General features: G+C 40.5%; 1 protein-coding gene across 8 annotated transcripts in view; it reads left to right on the top strand.

Annotated features, from left to right (window-relative positions):
- The window catches only part of FRMD4B (FERM domain containing 4B), a 324,549-nt gene that overhangs the window by 208,436 nt on the left and 95,481 nt on the right, over window positions 1-20,632 (top strand). For all 8 annotated transcript variants that reach the window (XM_047850185.1, XM_047850187.1, XM_047850186.1 and 5 more), the window contains 2 exons: window positions 1,663-1,755; window positions 13,203-13,287. In XM_047850185.1, the coding sequence (XP_047706141.1) occupies window positions 1,663-1,755; window positions 13,203-13,287 (178 nt within the window). The remainder of the gene's footprint in view (window positions 1-1,662; window positions 1,756-13,202; window positions 13,288-20,632) is intronic.

Genomic DNA, 20,632 nt, shown 5'->3' with positions numbered 1-20,632 from the left:
TTTTTTCCAGTGTTGAGACTAGTAAGTGACAGAGACCAGCCCAAAGTTATAAAAGCACCCTTTAGTTTCCTGTATCCAGAGTCTTGTACTCAAAGCCCTGAACTTAAGTCTTAACTTTGCCACCTTTTTTGCAACCTTATTGTAAAATATAGCTGCAATATGTAAAAAGTTCCAGCTTAGGTGGCACAGAGTAGTTGCTCAATAATGAGAAGCCCTTCTTCTTCTCCTTCACTTTCTCTTCCTTACCCTTCTCCTCCTTCTCTTGCTCTTCCTCCTCCTCCTTCTTCTTCCTCTTCTCCTGCTCCTCCTCCATTCTCCTCCATTCTTCTCTTCCCCCTCCTCCTCATTCACTCTCCTCCTCCTCCATTCTCCACCATCTCCTCCTCCTCCTCCCCCTCCTCCATTCTCCTCCATTTTTTTCCTCCTCCATTCTCTTCCATTTTCTTTCTCCTCCTCCTCCTCCTCCTCCATTCTCCTTCTCCTCCTTTTTTTCCCTCTTCTTCTTCCTCTTCTTCTTTATTATTACTACTATTAGTATTTCCTATCTACTTAAAATGACTACAGCTTAGAGTTTTCTGAGTTAAAAATTATTTACTCAAAGACCAAAATAGGTTGGAAAATATCTTCTGGCCCATTACAGGTTTTATTATAATTTTACACCCCATCACTATTTGCATGTTTTTGAGTTTTACATAAGCAAGCAAAATGGAGTCTATGCCTTCTGGGAATATACAGTCTAAAATGGCCCAACTGGTTGGACAGCCTTGGAAAAGTCATGGAAATGATCCCAAGTCATCAATCCTTTTAATCCCTGAGAGGTCACAATTTAAGGAGAACTGTTTATATCCATGAACTTTAGGCTTTTGAGTAAATAAACAAATACAAGCTTAAATATTAGGAGGTCCATAATATACGTATAGAAACAGCACTCAGAGAGCCTTTGACCCTGTACTTTTAAAGAAACTGTAGTACTGTTATATGTGTCCGATGATTTCATTAAACCAGTTTTCTCCTTCTTGACTATCTAAAATATTCATATATCATATTTAATAAGAATTTAAAGATTAATGTATTAAGGTTCAATTAGTTTTCTTTTTACCTCCAAAGGCACCCAGTGTTAGTCTCTTATTTATCATCTCAGAGATATTTTATATATGTGTGTGTGTGTGTGTGTGTTTTAATTTTAAAAGGGCTATATTCTGTACTCACAGTCATGCATCTTGCTTTTCCATTCAACACCATGTCTGGAAATTGTTAAAAATAGGTTTGTAAACATACTCTCCCTCTTTTGTGTGGCTATATTGTATATTATTTCTCAGTTTAAATTATTTTTTTTAAACATGACCTTGTTGGACATGTGTAGGTTGTTTTGAGCCTTTTTCCTCTTACAACCAATGCTAAAGTAAGTGACTTTATACTTAGGCCATTTTTCACATGCACAAGTTTATCTTGCTAAACTCTTGCACGTGGACAGTCTAGTTCGGAGGCAGATGCTTTTATAATTTAGATAGTAATTGTTAAATTGGTCTTAGTACCAGTTGTAACAGGTTATACACCTACCACCCGTGTATGACACTTTCCCCACAGCTTTGCCAACCCTGTGTGTTATTGAACCTTTCCCTGACTTCTGTTTGATCCTTTTTCTTTGCTTTACTCTCACAGAGGTCAGCAGAACTGGCTACAGTTAGATCACCGAGTTCTTGACCATGATCTGCCCAAGAAACCAGGCGCAACCATTTTGCACTTCGCTGTGAGGTAGGTATCGATAGAAACGTCCAGCATTCTCACCTCCCTTAAAAAAAAATCTGTGATCCACTAGAGAATAAAAAAAAGAACAGACCCATCAAAACATTATGTGAAAAAGATTCTCTACTGTCTTAGTCTGGAGACTAAGTTGCCATAGATACCGTGTAGGATTGTTTTCTTTGAAGATGAAGGGTAGAATCACCTTCCTTTATTCCTCAAAGTCCTCTGGATCAACTTAAAGGTGAAAAATACATTGTATTTTAGTACATAGCTTGTTTCTGACTCAACATACCTTTAGCATTTTTTTCATTTGAAATATGGCAAACATTTACTGTTACATGTTATGTATGGACATTTCCTAGACTGTGGAAAGGATTGAATTTTATACAATTTCACGCCTTAGTTTGAATAGACGATAAAATGCAAACAAATGCTCATGGAAAGAATTATCTTAGCCGTACAGAAATCTGAATTCAGCTTGCAGGCAGAGAGATTGCTGAGAAAGATGTAAGGAGTCCTTGACCTATTCTCTGAGCTCTGCTTAATTAGGAAATTCACTTACCCATACCTATGGGCCTCCATGTATGTTTCCTCCAGAAATGGAAGCATTCAACTCAAACAGTGATTTCTTAGAGCCCGCCCATGATGGGAATGTTTTTCCACATGAAATATGCACACTCTACGATAAATAAAATGTTATAAAAATTAACACTTGTGTTACTGTGCCTAGTTTAAGAAATAAAACACTACCAGTCTTGCTGAAAGCCCCTTTTTGTGCATTAACCACTCTTCTCACTACCTGAATTTGATGATAAATTTCATGACAAGCTGTCTTCTTTGTCTGAAGCCAAATATGGTAAAATAAGGTAAGGTAGTAGATTTCCCAGGAATCTAAATAAGCTTTCGTAACGCTAGATCAACCTAAAGCATGTTTCTGTGTTCTGGGCTTATGTTATGTTTTGGATGTTGAAATATGCTTTGTTTGAGGCACGTGGCTGGCTCCGTCGGTAGGGCATGCAGCTCTTGATCTCTGGGTCGTGAGTTCAAGCCCCACATTAGACAGTCTAGTTCAGAAGCAGATCCTTTTATCATTTTGATAGCAAAACTAAAAAAAGAAAGAAAGAATATGCTTTGTTTTATGACATCATCGTGGAAGCTTCTTATTATCCTTTTTTAGAATTTATATACTATGATTACCTAACAAAATCATATTGATTTACACACTTTTTAACAAAATTTTCACTTGAGTCTGCTACATTAAATCCAAAGTGTGGTAATAAGATGTCCCACCTTTTTTTAAGCATCTTGTTTTATATGAATTGATGGTGATTGTGGATCATAACTGCTCCTTACTCAGTAAATAAAGTATGGATGATCCCCAATTTGTTTTTTGCTTTTTGCTCTGCAAGCTGGCCCTAGAATTTCTTTCATGTCACAAAAAATCATATTTTTGAAACCCAGGAAGGAGGTCACATAAATGGTGATTTGTCCAGGAGCATAGCTGGTGTGGAGAAATGGGAGGAAATCCTAAAGAAAAATACAGGACTTTCCTGGAAAGAGTATGACATGAGTGTGTGTGTTTGTGGAAATGGAGAAAAGGGCAAACACAAACTAGCAAGCAATAGGAAAAAGTGAGCATTAGTAATTAAGCAGGGGGCAGAGAATAGAGAAATTTTCATCTTGCGTCTGAGCAGTGGCCCAACATCAATATATTTTTTCACAAAATGTTATAGTGTCACTGTAAACATTTCAAATTATATGAAATTACTCTCTCTCCCCAGCCTTCCTCCCTCCCCTCTACCTCCAGCTCCCTTTTATTCTTAGAGAAAAGTAAGGATGATAGTTACTTGGTGACTTACTTTGTTTTTACCTGGAGATTTTTCCTTGTTTATGTAAAAATCTACTTTATTTCTTTGCACTTTCGTAATTGAGGTGTCCAGTCCCCTATGAAGCACTAGGCTGCTTCCAATTATGTCTATGTTAATGTAGGCTGCAGTTAACATCCTTGCTTTTTTTTAAATCTTGTTTTAATTAAAAAAAATTTTTTTAATGTTTATTTTTGAGAGAGACAGACAGAGTGTGAGTGTGGAAGGGGCAGAGAGAGAGAGGGGGATGCAGAATCTGAAACAGGCTCCAGGCTCTGAGCTGTCAGCCCAGAGCCTGATGCAAGGCTCCAACTCGGGAACAGCGAAATCATGACCTGAGCTGAAGTCAGATGCCTAACCAACTGAGCCACCCAGGCGCCCTGACATCCTTGGTTTTTTATCTTTGCACACACATGTAGTATTTCCGCAGCATACCTCCTCAGCAAAACCCTTTGTCTTTGGAGAACTTAACAACTACCATTTATTTAGTCACCAGACTGTGAACTCGTTCTTGAACAGCTGATATCTGGTCTAGTTTTGGTCTCAAAATAAGAGGGGAGAAAGCTCTGTCTTCCTTCCTATTCAGTCATTCATAAGGCAGTCCTATCTTTTCGAAGCAGCTTCCTGAGATACCCAAGTAGCCTGCTACTCATTCTGTGAGTTTCAGCACTTACTTGAGTGTTATCTCGAGAGTATCCCATAATCACAAGCCATTACTTCCCCTTAACTACTTGCATGTTTAAAACCCTTATCAACTTTTTAATTATTTGCGTAATTTTTCCTCCCAACAGTACAATGAGATCATAATAGTCTTTGTTATTATTCCAATTAAGTACTTGTTGTTACTGCAACTTAATTAAAGGAATGATAAGGCAAAAGCACACAAAGAATTAACTGATGGAGGTCACTTAGTGGAATGTCATTCTCTGGAGATCTCAGGAAGGCGATTAACATGCATCCCTGTGAAGTCCAGTGCCTCCCAGAGGGCCTCTAGCCTTCTCTTTTGAGAGAACAAAACTGTTGGTGGGAGTTATATCCCAGTAGACACCGCCAATAACCCTCGAGGTCTTGCCTGAGTTGGCTACACATTTAGTCAGTGAAGAATAGAACCAAAGATGGCTTTTGGTTTTGTTTGGATATTGGTCACTACGGGAGCCTCTGGAAATACGCAGGACCTCTTTTTTTTTTTTTTTTAAATTGAACTATAGTTGACACACAATGTTACATCAATTGCAAGTGTACAACATAATGATTTGACAACTCTATACATTATGCTGGGCTCACCACAAGGGTAGCTACCCTCTGTCACCATACAGTGCTGTTACAATACGGCTGACCGTATTGCCCATGTTGTACCTTCCATCCCTGTGATTTATTCATTCCATAGCTGAGAGCAGTCACTGAGGTGCAGTCACCAAGTAGTTAATGCAAATGAGAAAGGATTCCCTACAGTGGTAGCACATTACAAGGATATGCATCCCTGTTATTTTTGTTGTAAACAATTAGAAATATCCAAATGCCAACAATGAAGATAGGTTCAGTAAGTTATGGCATTCTCACAGTGAACAATTGATCACTTTAATAAAAGAGATTAGATTTTTTTTTTTAAGTACGTTTCATTCCAGTACTTCCCCAGAGGGAGGGGGGACACATTTCTGAATCGTCCTAGGAATTTCTCAAACTATACGGTCACACCCCTCCAACTCCCAAATCCCCCACATTCTGGCCCAGATTCCGATATGGTGCACTAAAGGCAGTGAGTAAGGTATTGTTCAAGTTGGTGTGACAAATAAAGAGAGATTGGGATACAAAATAATTTTGCAAAGTGCTATAAAGATATAAGAAAATATCAATTTTTAAAAAGTTGTAGTGTTTATGAAAAAGAAAAATACCATACGGTTTTGCTCTCAAGAAGTTTTCCCTCTATTGAAATGTAGTATTAACCCTATGGCAGGCACTGGGCTAAATATTTGACATGCATCATCTCACTGAGTCCTAAGCTAAACAATGGGGTCCTGCAGTCAGAGAGGGGGGTCTCGGGGAGAGGGCGACTTTCTCTTGGTTAGTTTCCCCCAGGACGCAGGGAGCAGCTCAAAAACACGTGCTGCTTCTGCATGGAAGAAAGAAAACATTGAAGGTGAGGGCACTTAGCTTTCCCTTTATGAACTTCAGGATTAAACCTTTGTCTTTTCTTTAGTTATAAAAGCTCAACGATACATGCTAAATACACGTGTGCCACATGGGTGTATAGAGGCCCCATCATTTATTTCTGCACCGTAATTCATGGAACCAATTCTCTATTTCCATGTGAGTCCAAACTCCCCCGGTTGCGGGGGACTTCCCCAGGCCAGGGGTTGTTATTTGCTGCTGTAAATTATCTTCTGCAAACACATGGGCCTCTTTGGTAATGCAGCCCAGATGTGAGCATTTGAAAAGCTTGATAGTGAGTGAGCACACAAGCATTTAAATCAGAGAGCAGGGACTTGGCGTGACCTCATTGGAAAACCTCCCATCCCCTCTGGGGAGGGCAGGCGGAGGTGGCTCAGGCTGGTACCACCCAGCTCCACACAAAGCAGTGTCTCAGGGTCTTGCACTCCCTTATTCTTAGACTACTTCTTGCTTGCTCCCCCACCCCCTCCCTTTCTGGTCTTCCGTCTTCTCCTCCCTGCTTTTCCTCCTCCTCTTTCCAAGTCACCTCTGCTATGCCCCAGGACTGTAACTGGCCATTCAGAGGTAACCCTTAAAGCGTTGTCTGTGACACTCAGGGCTGAGAACTCCCTGTGTTCATTGGAGAGTAGTAGAAATGTGGGGGATGGAAGGGAAACCACTCCATTTCTGTCAAAGTTGCTGAAAATATGGAGCATTTGAAAGACTTTCTCAGGCTTTCAGCACCCCCTGGCCTGGTTCTGGAACACTCAGCCTTTAAATAAGAGCTAAACTTGGGGCGCCTGGGTGGTTCAATTGGTTAAGCATCCGACCTCAGCTCAGGTCATGATCTCACAGTTCATGAGTTCAAGCCTCACGTTGGACTCAGTGCTGACAGCTCAGAGCCTAGAGCCTGCTTGGGATTCTGTGTCTCCTTCTCCCGCTCCCGCTCCCCACTCACACTCTGCCTTTCTCTCTCTCAACAATAAATAAGCATTAAAAATTTTTTTAATTAAAAAAAAAGAGTTAAACTCAAGGAAGCATCATGACTGTAACCTGTGGGTCCCCATCATTCCACCTGATTTTTTTTTCTTTTTTTTCAACGTTTATTTATTTTTGGGACAGAGAGAGACAGAGCATGAACAGGCGAGGGGCAGAGAGAGAGGGAGACACAGAATCAGAAACAGGCTCCAGGCTCTGAGCCATCAGCCCAGAGCCCGACACGGGGCTCGAACTCACGGACCGCGAGATCGTGACCTGGCTGAAGTCGGACGCTTAACCGACTGCGCCACGCAGGCGCCCCTGATTTTTTTTTTTTTAAGAAAGTCAAATACATATATGGAATACAACACAACGGGTTTAAAAAAAAAAAGAGACTGGTGAAAAAAGAGACTTGTTACTATGGAAAGACACCCCAATATATTCAAGCAGACCCCAAAACAATATGTGCAACATGATTGCACTTGTGTAAAATCTATGAGTAGGGGAAAAGTGTAAAATGTCAACAGTAGTTAATCTCTGGGTAGAATGATTATGGGAATGATTTTTTTTTCCCTTTTTGCTTATCTATATATGTTTTTTCCTACAGTGAACACATTACTTAAGCACTTTTCTTTTAATGTAAGCATTATGATTGATAAAAGGAAGAGAAGTTAGAACGTTTGTGAGTGGCTAACCCTGAGTTATTTTAAAGCTATCAAAGAGCAAGAGAAGACAGCAAAGTTTATCTCCTCAAGGAGGAATGTGATCAAAAGCCCAGAGGAATAGCTGATTCCTCCTAGAGTGGGCCCAGCAGAGATTCTTTGAGCAGATGTGTGGGGTCAGCTGGTGCTCTGGGCCACCCACCACACTCCCATCTGAGCGCGCAATATCCCAGAACCTGGACAGTGTGACTGTTAATTGCCTTAATATTGACCGTGACCTCCTAAATGGCATAACCCGTCTTGAATTTCCAGGCACTTGTTAGAGGCCTCCATCTGTGAGGATCCAACATCCTAATTCATAGGAGAGCTCCAGAAAGACACAGAACACCTCAAAACTCGTACCCAATCCCAACTGCAGTTTCTTACAGGATTATGTTCCTCAGTGTGCTTTCTGATCAAAAGCAGACCTCGTTTGTGGGAATCGGCTCCCTCTCCTACATAACCGGTCCTCAGGGTGACATTGAAAGGGCAGAAGGAAAGAATGAGTAATCTGACTTGTGCAAAGAGCTGTAGGGTGCAGAAGTTAAAGCTTGGCCTTCAGCACAGAGTTTCTTAATAGCAGCACTATTGACATTTGGGGCAGGTAATTCTTTGTCATGGGCAGTTATACTGGATTGTAGGATGTTTGCAGGGTCCCAGGCTTCCGCCAACTAGATGCCAGCATGCCCTGTAAGTCAAGGTAATCCAAAAAATGTCTTCAGCATTGCCAGAGGCACCCCAGTCCACCTACCGAAAATCAGTGCTTCGGCATCATTCCTGGGTTTGAATCCCAACTCTTCCATTTATTAGCTCTGTGGTGTTTTGCACCCTCTGTTGGGCCTATTTTCCTCAGCTGTAAAATGGACCTTGTTGTTGGAGGATTAAACCTGTAAACATATAAGGTGGACCCTCAGTAAATGTTAATGATTTTTATGGTATAAATGACAGACACTGTTGAATGAATGAAAAAAAAAATGTCACGATATGATATACATACAGTCTTTGAATGTGGAAGGTTTGCGACCATCTGGCTTAGGTCACTTTTGCCCTGTTCATCATTCCATGTTCATCATTCACGGTGCCCAGCTGTCCCCACCCTATCCATCTTACCTCCCCTGCCTCTCTTCCTGCCTCCTTCTCCAAGCCTCTGTCCCTACCTTCGTCAGGGAGGACAGGAGCAGACTGTTTTGCAGTTTTGAAGGGAAGAAGCAAGCACTTGGATACTTCAGATTGCCTGGGGCTGGAGACTTCCTCCCCTTTCCAACAGGTCACAGCAAGGCCCTTACCCTCCTGTGCCTCCAGCCCTTCCTCCTGCAGCTCACAAAGAGCCACAGCGTGGCAGTGGAGCGACAGGGCAGGTTCCTACAGGCTCCCCTAGAGGGCTCTCTCTGGTTCTCCTAGAGAAATTCAGAAGTGAGAGAGCGTCTTCCTGGCGGGGGAGCACATTGTGGAAGCAAACAGTGCTTTCCTTGGGGAATTTTCCCAGACTGCACCCCTCCCAGAGATAAAAGGAGCATCTGAGACTCCCACAAGCCCTGCCTAATAGCTTGGAGAAAGTGCAGTACATCTTAAATTACTCTGCTGTCTTCAGCATGTGTTACAAAGCGAGACTAGGAGGTTGCAGGGTCATTATAAGCAATAAGCAGAGATCTCCCTGCTCAGAATGTGGATTGGGATCTGATAGGAATCTCCTTAGGCCCGCGGCCACAGTGAGGGCCTGAAATTACCCACAATGATGGACTGAAACCCAGAAGGAGGCCCCTCGCGGGACGCCAGTCACAAGCTCAGCGTTGTTCAAAATGCAAAGTAATTGAGCAATTCTTGCCCGATTCACCATCTTCAAAGGTATCACTGAGACATAAGGAAGCCTTGGAAGACAAAATATGCTCAGCTGGAGAGAACAAGTTGTAACTGGTCCGAAGGACTGCTGTTTCACAGCATTTTCCTATTCTCAGTTAAAATGGACACTTTGAGAGCATTTTGTTTCCTTGAGAGAGAGAGCTTAGGAAAGATAACCTGCTGAAGTTTTAAAAAGTTTCCCAACTCAGTCAAGGCCTTTTGTTATCGTCCCATCAATGGAGGAATAATAATAGTACTTACTGTAATAATCACCACCACTCATTGACTGCTGAATGGCCTACCACCCCTTATGTTGAACACATGTAGAAACATCTCATTTCTCTGGTATGTGGTCAAGTAAGGAAAGTGAGCCCTGAGAGCCCAGGTGGCTGGTTCAAAGCCCCAGGACGAAGCTCAAAGTAGTCTCTTCCCCACTTTATGGTGTTGACTTTTGATCTCTGTGAATAAATGCCCCAACAGGAAAATATTGGCCACCTACACGTAAGTGACTGTTGACAAGTGGCCCATTCCAAACAATTCCCATGATCTGCTTTTTGCCACACATGTGTTGTCATTGGACAGTCTTCCCTCTCCCCCGAGCCATCTTTATCATACCCCTGAAGTGTGATGTTCTGTTACCATTGATGAATGGTTAGGTGAACACCTGTCCCATCAAGAAGGAACAAAGACCACTATTGGAGGGAGCACACACATTAGAGACAAAACCTCTCCAAGCAAATGGCTCAAGCAAATTTTCTTCTCAAAAAAATTGTAGTTACTAAGCAGTATGAGGTTTGTCTATAAAACATATACCAAGTCAAAAAGCCTGAGTTCATTTCGAGGCGGAAAATGTAACCGCAAGTGTGAACTTCACAAAATCTTGGTGAAATCACTCAAAGTAAGCGTTCAGAAAGGAAACAGGAGCCTTTTGCCAAAAAGCGGCTGAAACAAAAGGTCTTTATTTTATGAGTCTGGGAGAGTTGGTTTTATTTCATTAAGAAGCCCTGAATTTTGTTTTCACTTCACGATACATGTTGAGAGGTGTGCCTGGGGAGCCATTCTCCCAAAGGACGATACGCACTTTTCATACACTCCATAAATATGAAGTCATTACAGTGGCCCCCTTGGGGGAGGGAGAGGATTCTGGATTGAGAGAACAGGTAATCAGATGCCTAGGAAGAAAAGTAGAAGGCAACAGGGCAGGTCGCCAGAAAGTAGTGGGAAACAAGATAGGGACCTGTTTACTGGAACTAGGGTATAGTTAGGGGCTTAGGCTTCAGAAACAAGGTGAATCCAGTTTCTGATATAAAGCTATCTGTTCAGAGTTAGACAAGCCACAAGCTGATTTGGTGCTAAGCCACCCAACTCCCTGCATGTGGTTTCTTAAATTCATGAAAATTAGCCAGAGGACTGGCCTGGCTAAAATGCCCTCTCCCTAGAATGCCTTTCCTCCCTTCGCTACCTGGTGAACTCATGCATTCTTTAAGACTCGGCTCAATTGTCCAAGGGGACATTTAGTGTCCTGTGACACTTAGTGCTCCGGATTTCAGCTTGGCAGCCTTCTGATTCATAAGCTGAGTTAATTGCATCCCTCCTTCGGGCCCCATGGCATTGTAAGCATGTTACATTTCATTGTGATTGTTATTGTAGGAAAGTATTATATCATAGTGATTTGGAATGTGAACTTTGAAGTCTGACAGGCCTTACTTTGAATCGTGGCTCCACCACTTCCTACCTGTATGGCTTGGGGAAGATGACTTTACATCTCCATCTCTCAGTTTCCTCATCTGTAAAAGGGCCTCGCCACCTGCTACCAATGGCATCCAGCTGTACTACAGATTAAATGAGATGATTCTCCGAGAATGAAATCAAACGATGCATGAAAAGCACTGAGTGTATTGCTAGCCAGAAGCAGGAGCTCAGGAAACAGTAGCTGTGATAGCTGCCAGCCAGAAACCTATGTTGACGGGGATAAAAGTCCATGTAGAAGCAAAGAAAGCAGGAAACTGCCACCACCAACACCGAGTTGACCTGGAAGTTCCTTCAGGATACAGCCGTTGAGTTAACTGGCCTGGAAGGAGGAGAGATCAACCCAAGAGAGGCTCCTAATGTGGGATAAGGAATTGACAAACAATTGACTTGCATTCGCTCAGAAGGAGTGACAAACAGTGGAGATAGAGGGAGGCAGGAGCAAAGGCACCCAGGCAGAGAAAGAAGGGCAAGTCCACAGCAGGAGCAGATGGGGCAGAAGGAAGTGAGTCACTGCCCTGATGGACACCAAGCAAGGGGGCCTCTGAGGCCAGCTGCTGCTGCCTCTTGTAGGGCTGGGATCCTAGACTCAAAGCTTGAGTCACTTCCCCCTGGGCCACAAAGCATTATGTGCCAGAATGTGGGGTTTTATTAACAATTGTTAATATGTATTGAGTCTTTTCCATATATTATCTCCTTTAATCCTTTCCGAACCCTCAAACCATGAGATAAGCGTAATCATGACACCCATTTTAGAAAAGACACAAAAAAACTAATGAACTTACCCAAGGCCATGCAGCTAATAAATGATGGGGGAGGGACTCCCTATCTAGATCAGAAACTGATTTATATCAGAAACTGGTTGGTTTCCCCCCAACCCCACGTTTTCCTCCCTGTCATAGTCCTTCACTTTCCTCCCTCACAAACCTAGCAGGCATCAGTCTTCATTAATCTCACTTAGAAGATAAGCCCTTGTTAGTGAGAAATAAGTGGATTTATTCTCTTTCTGGTTAGAGATGGAATTTTTCAAACGATTTTGCCATCTCAGTGATTAAAGCATTCGTGGTCCTTTCCAAGTTCGTGTATTTATCCAACATTCTGTCATTGTTGGGGGGAGGGAGGTGGGGAACAAATGCCCAGCAACGGTCATGAGGTCATGACGGTGCAGAGCTAAGGTCGGGCTCACCAAGCCACTTTAGCCCTGGTAGATCTGCACTCTCCCCAGTCGGAGGGCAAGTTCCTCTTCCAGTGAGCTGTCTTGCGGCATTAAGTCTCTGCATGCATTATTCATCAAATGAGCCTCCAACACTTGAGAAAAACTTCTGGGCCTCAGCTGGCCCACTGGCCCTCCCCCCAAACCCCCCCAGAGCTCAGCCTTCACTGGCCAGCCTCATCCTTTCAGGATTTTGAAAACAGAGGGGTAGGGAAGGACCCCCTCCTCTCCTTACAGGGGCTGTGAGAGCTCTCCTTAGAGCAGGGACCTGCATGCAGTCTGTGGCCTCACACACTGAATGAGCTAAGGCCCTGGCAAGGGGGATGGGGTAGGCCTAGAATACTCTGATTTGCATGAAAAAAGTCCAAGGTTAAGTGCTACTGAGGGCTTGGCTTCCAGCCAAGAGAAAACCCTGGCCTGGAAGGAGGAGAGGGAAGGAGCAGGGTGTGATTGAAATTTGCCTGGTGGACAGGAGTGAGGTGGGCATGGGGCCCTCACACCCACCTCAAGCCTGACAACCAGAGCAGACCGCCCAGTTCCATTATATAGTTCTTACTCAGTCCACTTCCACTTTCAACCTTCAAAGCTCACCTGGGCTTTGTTTTGAAGCTGCCTGAGGGATTATGAACACCCAAGACATGCGTCAAAGAATGAGCAACGCAGAGAAAGCTGGGTTTGCAGTTGGTTACCATTTTGGATTTCTCTTGAATTTGCTGTCCAACACACAAAAACTTTCTGTTAAGAGATTTTATGTGCATATATGTCTACATTCATGTGCATATATGTGTACATGATGTACATATACATACGGGTTACAGATTTCTTTTAAAAGGAAAAAAAAGCACAAGCATTTCCTCGTTCCTCAAAATCCTCTGCGCCTTTGGGGATGCCAAATGAAGACATAAAATCATGCTGAGAGATGGAAAAAAATCTGAAGAAACACACTTCTGTACTGTTTTCCAGGTTTTACATTGAGAGCATATCATTTTTGAAGGATAAAACCACTGTGGAGCTTTTTTTCCTGAATGCAAAGTCCTGTGTACTCAAGGTAAGGCACCCTATTTGTTATTTTTCAGTGAATGACTCCAGGCAGGCTGGAGTTGGGGGAAGAAATGGTATTGCCTATACTTGCATGTTCAAACAAAGAAAAATGAGCATAATCTTTCTCACTGGTACTTCCTACCCTGCCATAAAAAAAAAAAAAAAAAAGCTTTTTAAAAATTTAACAAAAGGCTGCTCTTCTCAAATTCTGAGCGAGAAAGACAGTCATCTGCAGGGGGAATCATGCTCACAGACAGTTACCACTACCTAAATGCAGCTAGCTAATCCCCCACACAGAACAACCCAGAAAGACACAAAGATGGATCAGTCGGATTGTGATTGAAACCTCAAAAAAAGTCAGGCTGGGAATCTTTTTTAATACAGTATGCCCTACATCTATCATAATTCGAAACCAATCTTATTTAGGGACCTGTGCTCAGAGCCACGTGTTTTAAAGCAGTGTCCCAGTTATCTGTGGTGAGGGACGAGTTTTGTGTTTTATTGTTTTCTATCTAATCTAATTTTTGGAGGACACCTTGCTTTTGTAAAATTCAGTACACATGAATTGCCAGAAAAATGATCCCATGCTTGGGTGTTGCACCTGTGTCAAATTGCTATAGAACATTCTCAACATGTTACCACCTTGCAGACTATCACTGCTTTCATGGCCTCCACTCTGGCCTCCTCAGAGCACACCCTTGGCCAGAGCAGGGGGTCTGGGAACCCAGAGATGCTCATCTGGAACCTGGCTTCTCCATTCTAGGTTGTAGTCTCAGTGTTCCGGAAGTCCATGTCCACTTCCGGGGCTGGGGGGAGCCCTTTCTGTCCGTATACATCACCCTAAATCTGAGCAGTGACCAGGGACAGCTGGATGGTGCCTAGCCTAGAAAGACAAGGGGGCAGGCTGTATACGGATTAGGGTACACTTCCCCTGAACCTCCAGAATGTTAATTATGGCTCACTGCACACATACAGCTTTAAATGATTGAGGACTCGGTACGAGCAGAGTTTTTGTTAAAACTCATTTATCAGAAATAATTGAATGCACATATTTAAAGTGCATTCACTATATAATAGCCATGAGCTGGTCACCAAAATCAAGAGAGTGAATAGACCCAGCAACTACAAATCTGCTTTTTTTTCACAGTAGTCTACATTTTCTAGAAGTGTATATAGATGGAATCGTACGGCAGATAATCTTTCTGGTCTTCTTTCAATGAGCATAATTATTTTGAGATGCATCTCTGTTGTTGGGTGTGTCAGTAGACCATTCCTTTTTATTGCTGAGGTATTCCACTGTATGGAGGTGCCTTAAATTGTTTTTCCATTCCCCTGTGATTTTTTTTTTCGTTTTTTTCCTAGCTTTACTGAGATATAATTGACATAGAACAGCAAGTTTATGGAGTACAGTAAGATGATTTGCTACACTTATATACTGCGAAGTGATGCATTCATTGGGGACAATTACAAATAAAAGTGCTATGAACATTCATGTACAAGTTATTGTTTATACACATGCTTTCTTTTTTCTTGGGCAAATACCTGGGAGCAGAATGGCTAGATCACATGGCAGATATGCTTAACTTTTTAAGGTACTGCCACTCTGTTTTCCAAAGTCGTTTTCAAAAATCAGTTGTCCACATGTGCATGAGTTTATTTCTGGACTCTGTAGTTGGTTTCGTTAATTGTCAACCTTTATGCCCATGACATACTGTTTTGATGACTATAGCTTTATATTGTGTCTCAAAATCAAAACAAACTCTAGCATGGTTCTTTTTCAAAGTTGTCTCGTTTATTCTGTTTTTACATTTCCATATGAATTTTAGAATCAGCTTGACAATTTCTAAAAACAACAAAACAAAACAAAATGAAAAACACCTAATGAGATTTTCATGAGGATTGCACTCAGTCTGTAGACTACTGTAGAAAAAATTGACAACCTAGAAGTTTGGAGTCATCAGTCCCATGACACACAGTATATATCCCCATATATTTCGGTCATCTTTTATTTCTCTCAGCAGTGATTATAGTTTTCAGCATATAGATCTTTTGTCAGATTTGTCCCCAAGTCTTCCATATTATTTGATAAAATCATAAGTGATATCTTTTTATCTCAGTTTCTGAATGTTCATTACTAATTCTATAGAAATGCATTTGTTTTTGTGTATTATTCTTGAATCCTACAGCCTTTCTAAACTCACTTACCATTTTTGGTAGCTTTTTGTAGATTCCATCAAATTTTCTTTATAGATGATCATGGCATCTGCTTAGTTTTACTTCTTCCTTTCTAGTCTGCATGCTTTTTTATTAGTTGTCAAATTTATGGGCATAGTTGTTCATAATATTTCCTTATTGCTCTTTTGATGTGTGCAGTCTGTAATGTTGTTACCTCTTTTGATCCTGATATTAATAATTGATGTCTTTCTCTTTTTTTTCTAATTAGTCTGGCTAAAAGTCAATCACTATTGAGCTTTTCAAAGAACCAGCTTTTGGTTCAATGGTTTTCTCTGTTGTTTTTTTGGTTTCTATTTCATCAATTTCTGCTATGACCTTTATCATTTTTCCTTTTATCTTTATTATTTCCTTTCTTCCCCTTTCTTTGGGCTTAATTTTCTCTCCTTATTCTTGCCACTTAAGATAGAAGCTGAGATCACTGTTTAAAGATGTTATTTTCTAATATAGGCATTTAGTATAAAAATTTCCCCCTAAATAGTGATTTTGTAGTGTCCCACAAATTCTGATATGTTGTGTTTTCATTTTTATTGTTTCAAAATATTTCCAAATTCCTCCTTCCTATACCTTCATTGGCCTCACGTTATTTAGAAAAGTGCAGTTTGGTTTCCAGATATTTATTTGGGGATTTTTAGAGATCTGTCTGTTATTTATTTCTAGTATAATCCCACTGTGGTCAGAGAACACACTTTGTGGAAATTAAATCCTTTTACATTTATTGAGACCTGTTTTATGGCCCAGAATATGCTCCATCTTGGTAAATTATCCATGTACACTGGGAAGAATGTATTCTGCTGTCACTCAGTGGAATATTCTATCAGTTTTATCACTGCTTTCAATTATGAGGTGTGCTGGTATAGCTTTCTTTATGTTTCTTGTGATTGATTTTTTTTATGCGTTTTGGCAATCACTGTATTTTAACTGGTTTTATATACTATTTACATTTAATGTGATTTTTGACATGGTTAAGTTTAAGTCTGTCATCTTCCTATTTATTTTTTGTTTGTCCCATCTGTTATTTTTTTTCCTCTCTCTGCCTTCTGTTGCATTTATTGTGTATTGTATGATTCTATTTTATCTCTTTTATTGGATTATTAGCTATAACTCTTTGTTATTTCCATGGTTGCTTTAGGGTTTATAGTATACATCTGTAACTTATTATGTCTACCCCGAAGTGCTGTTGTACCATTTCACATGTAGCACAAGAACCTGACAATAATATATTTCTGTCTCTCCCCTATGAGCCTTTATACTATCAGGGCAATACATTTTACTTTTTGATATGTTATAGATGCACATGATGTTGTTTTTTGTGTAAATATTTGATACTTCTGCCTGCTCTTAAAATTTTCTTGTTATCCCTGCTTTTTTGATTACGAGGTGCTACAGTATAGCTTTTTTCATGTTTCTTGTTTTTGATGTTTATTGAGCATCTTGGATTTGTGTGTTTTTAGTTTTCATCAATTTTGGAAATATCTCAGCTATTTTTTTCTTCAAATATTTTTCTCTGTTCCCATCCATACCTCCTTTGCAAATTCCAATCACACATATACTGGGTGACCTGAAATTATCCCACAATCCAGGGATGCTCTTTTCATTTAGTTATTTTTGTGTGCATGCTTTAGTTTGGCTAGTTTCTATTGCTCTGTCTTCAATTTTATATCTTTTCTTTTGAAATCTAATTTGCCATTGGTTTCATTCAGTATATTGAGTTTTTATCTTTAGAAGTTTGACTTGGATCTTTTTTGTATTTTGCATATGACCCCTTTTTGAAATATGAGATACAGTTATACTAATTGTTTTAATGCCTTTCTGTGCTTATTCTAATATCTGGGTCAGTTCTGGTACATTTTGACTGATTCAATTTTCTCCTCATTATGGGTCATGTTTTCCTGCCTATTTCCTGCATATTTTGCATCCCTGATAATATTTGAATGGATGTTGGACATTGTTTAATTTAACTTTTTGGGTGCTGCATATTTTTATATTCCTGTAAATATTTTTGACATTGGTTTTGGGATAAAATGTGATTAGTTAGACCTTTTGTTGTTGTTGTTTTCAACTCTTAGTTTTATTATTTGTTAGACTGGCCCAGAGCAGTGTTCATTCTAAAACTAATTATTTTCCATTACTGAGGCAAGACCCTCCTAAGTACTCTACTCAATGTCCAATGAATTATGAGTTTTTTCTATGGGGAACCAGTCTTGTGAGAAAACCAGGTACCCTTCCCTTCCATCCTCTTGGATAATTCTTTCCCCAACCTTGGGCAGTCTCCTTCCATGTATGCAGTGATCAGTACTTGGCATTTCTTCAGGATTCTCTCTGTGCAGCTCTCCTTTCTTTGGCATTCTGTCCTGCAAATTCTATCCATTTTGGTCACCCCAGTCTCTCAGCTCTGTCTCCTCAACTCAGAGAATCCACCATGCTCCATCTGTGTAACACCTTCACAGCCTAGAAACATTCTCATGGCAATAAGTGCGTGCTGTCATGGGGTTCACCTCATTCAAGGTTCACTGTCCTTTGTTGCCTTTTATTCAGTGTTTTTTTAAAAAAAATTTTTAACATTTATTCATCTTTGAGAGACAGAGAGACAAAGCATGAGTGGGGGAGGAGCAGAGAGAGAGGGAGACACAGACTCTGAAGCGGGCTCCAGACTCTGAGCTGTCAGCACAGAGCCCGATGCGGGACCTGAACTCACTGACTGCGAGATCATGACCTGACTGAGCCACCCAGGCACCCCACCTTTTATTCAGTGTTTTCAAAACTTTTGTTTCACATTTATTGGCTGGTTTTTTAGTTGTGTAGTTTTTTTTTTGGGGGGGGGGTGGTGAGAAGGTAAATCCAGTCCCTGTTAATCCCTCTTGGCTACAAGCAGAAGTATTCAAATCAGAGTTTTTGGCTAATTCTATGGGGAAAGTAAAATGTCTTCAGCACTAAAGACTTTATTAGAGCCTCTCTTTGTCGAGACTTGAGCTTTCTGAAGAACTCCAAGAGTTGACTGATAAGTAGATACTTATATAGCAAATACAGGGTTTACTGAGTCATAAGAAAACATTTCATAAACCACAGTTGGTCATCATCTCCTATGTGGAGAAATACAATTGCCCTTGTTATATTTTTCACCACCTAGCTGGCCATGGTCCAGTGAAACAGTCTTCTTGATTGCTTCTTCACTGTGTTGCTGTGTAAAGAAAGATAGGATGTAAATTTAAACTCATGATATTTCTCTTGTAGCTTTGTATGCTAAATTCCCTTGGTCCCTTTTCAGAAAGTACTGAAAAGTAGCGTTCTTTTAAATTCTTCTCCATCTTATGAATGTCCATTCCTGAGATTTCCTTTCTAAATGGGAGTGTTTGGCCACTTGTCAAAGAATTTAGAACTTTTACAAAATATAATATTGAAAGGCACTGTAACCTATGAATGTTATTGCAATAATTTTTTTAACGTGAGTTATAAGAATTTAGAGTTGAACATTTTCTAAGTAATACACAGGTGACTACTAAGAAACAATCCCAAGAGATGTTATAGAATCCAGTAAATGATAACAGGATCAGGTAGCTGTGTGGTAAGCAGCTTTTAAGTAATTTCTTAAGACATGATAATTTAAGAATATTGCCCATGAGGACTATCAGCTGAATCATGGACACAGGAGTAAATAAGTTTTTTGAGAACACAGTCTCAGCTATAGAACACATGTAGGTGGATTCCCGATGGGTGAAAGTCAGTCACTGACATGGTTAATTCGGGACTCATTGCTGGATAAGACAGTGAAAGGGGCTTCCTTCCACACTGTGCTGATGTGTTCAGCACCTCTGATCACCCCTATACACACTTCTTCCTCCCTGACAGATAGCTGTCCCCTTCTGTCAGTTCCTTCCTTCCAATGAGGACAGAAACATATAGGTGGGAAAAGAGAGCTCTTTTTGCAAATATTGACAAAGCCACAGTATCTCTTTGCATGCTTGGTGAGCAAGAAATATGACTTGTGATGAAGTTTCATACAGTTGCTGAAGCTCTGCATAGCTATGTAAATATGGATTCTGTCTTTTAAAAATTCACCCCTGTGAGTATGTCGTTTGAAACACTGTGTGGTTCCCAATGGTTTTGTGTATATCATTGCCCATACTGCATAGTGAAGAAGGCATTGTTAACTTTGTGTTGAAAGAAATATTGGGCTTCATTTTTGAGTTTGGGTATTCCAGAAGAGTCTGAAAAAAGGGATAGAGATTTTTCACTTTCGCTCACTCCAAAGGAAATCCCCATGTACACAGTGTGGTACAAATTGGGCATTCGATGTATTGTTGTTGACCGACTCATTAAGTGAATGAATGTTGTTGATGATGAATGCTTGTTTCCCAAGAAGTCAAGGGATAAACAAAACCACTGGTCTGTTGTATAATTTGACTAGTATTAACTATGAATGTACATAAATTTACTGCGAAATTAAACGCCTAAAATCCTAAAAAATTCACTTTCAAGGTATTACTGAATAACACTTAGCAAAGCTCTGATGACTCTAAATACCATTTTCAGCAAAGAATGAGTAAGAATGATTCTAAAGGGAGAAAATTTAATGTATCGTCTGATATTTTATTTTAAAAAGTCAAAAGCCTTTTGGATTTTTCTCTAGTCATTATAGATATCAATTAAATGTCAATAACAGTCTTACAGAAAACCAGTTCTGGTCAACTTCAGTTATTAAGCCATCGGCATATAGGCCAAAGCCAATGATGGCTAGAACTGAGCACATAAGAGAGTATTTATTTAGCAGTTATTTATTGGATGCCTGCTACCTGCCAGCACTGTTTGAGACTGCTTATAACTGGAAATGCTCTGAGGATGTCTTGTTTTTTCTCCCGGTTTTTTAAATCCCAATTTAAACATCAGTGAAAATGAAATGTGTTGTCTGAAAAAGAGTCTACGTTAGCTTAGTTATGACAATAACTTAGCTTCATGTTTCCTCGTCCTTTTGGAGCCATTCACTTGATTCGGTATTTCTGTTCTGCTGTAATTTGCAACATGAGAAAATACGTTAAAAATCATGCCGTTGTGTTGGCTCTTGTCAATGAAATGTAATTCTAAGGAAAAGCTCAGGGCTAGGGCTACCTCTGAAACATACC

Source organism: Prionailurus viverrinus, chromosome A2 (assembly GCF_022837055.1).
Source record: "Prionailurus viverrinus isolate Anna chromosome A2, UM_Priviv_1.0, whole genome shotgun sequence".
Classification (NCBI taxonomy): domain Eukaryota; kingdom Metazoa; phylum Chordata; class Mammalia; order Carnivora; family Felidae; genus Prionailurus; species Prionailurus viverrinus.
The sequence above is the reverse complement of the archived record's forward strand: the minus strand, read 5'-3'. Positions and strand labels throughout refer to the sequence as shown.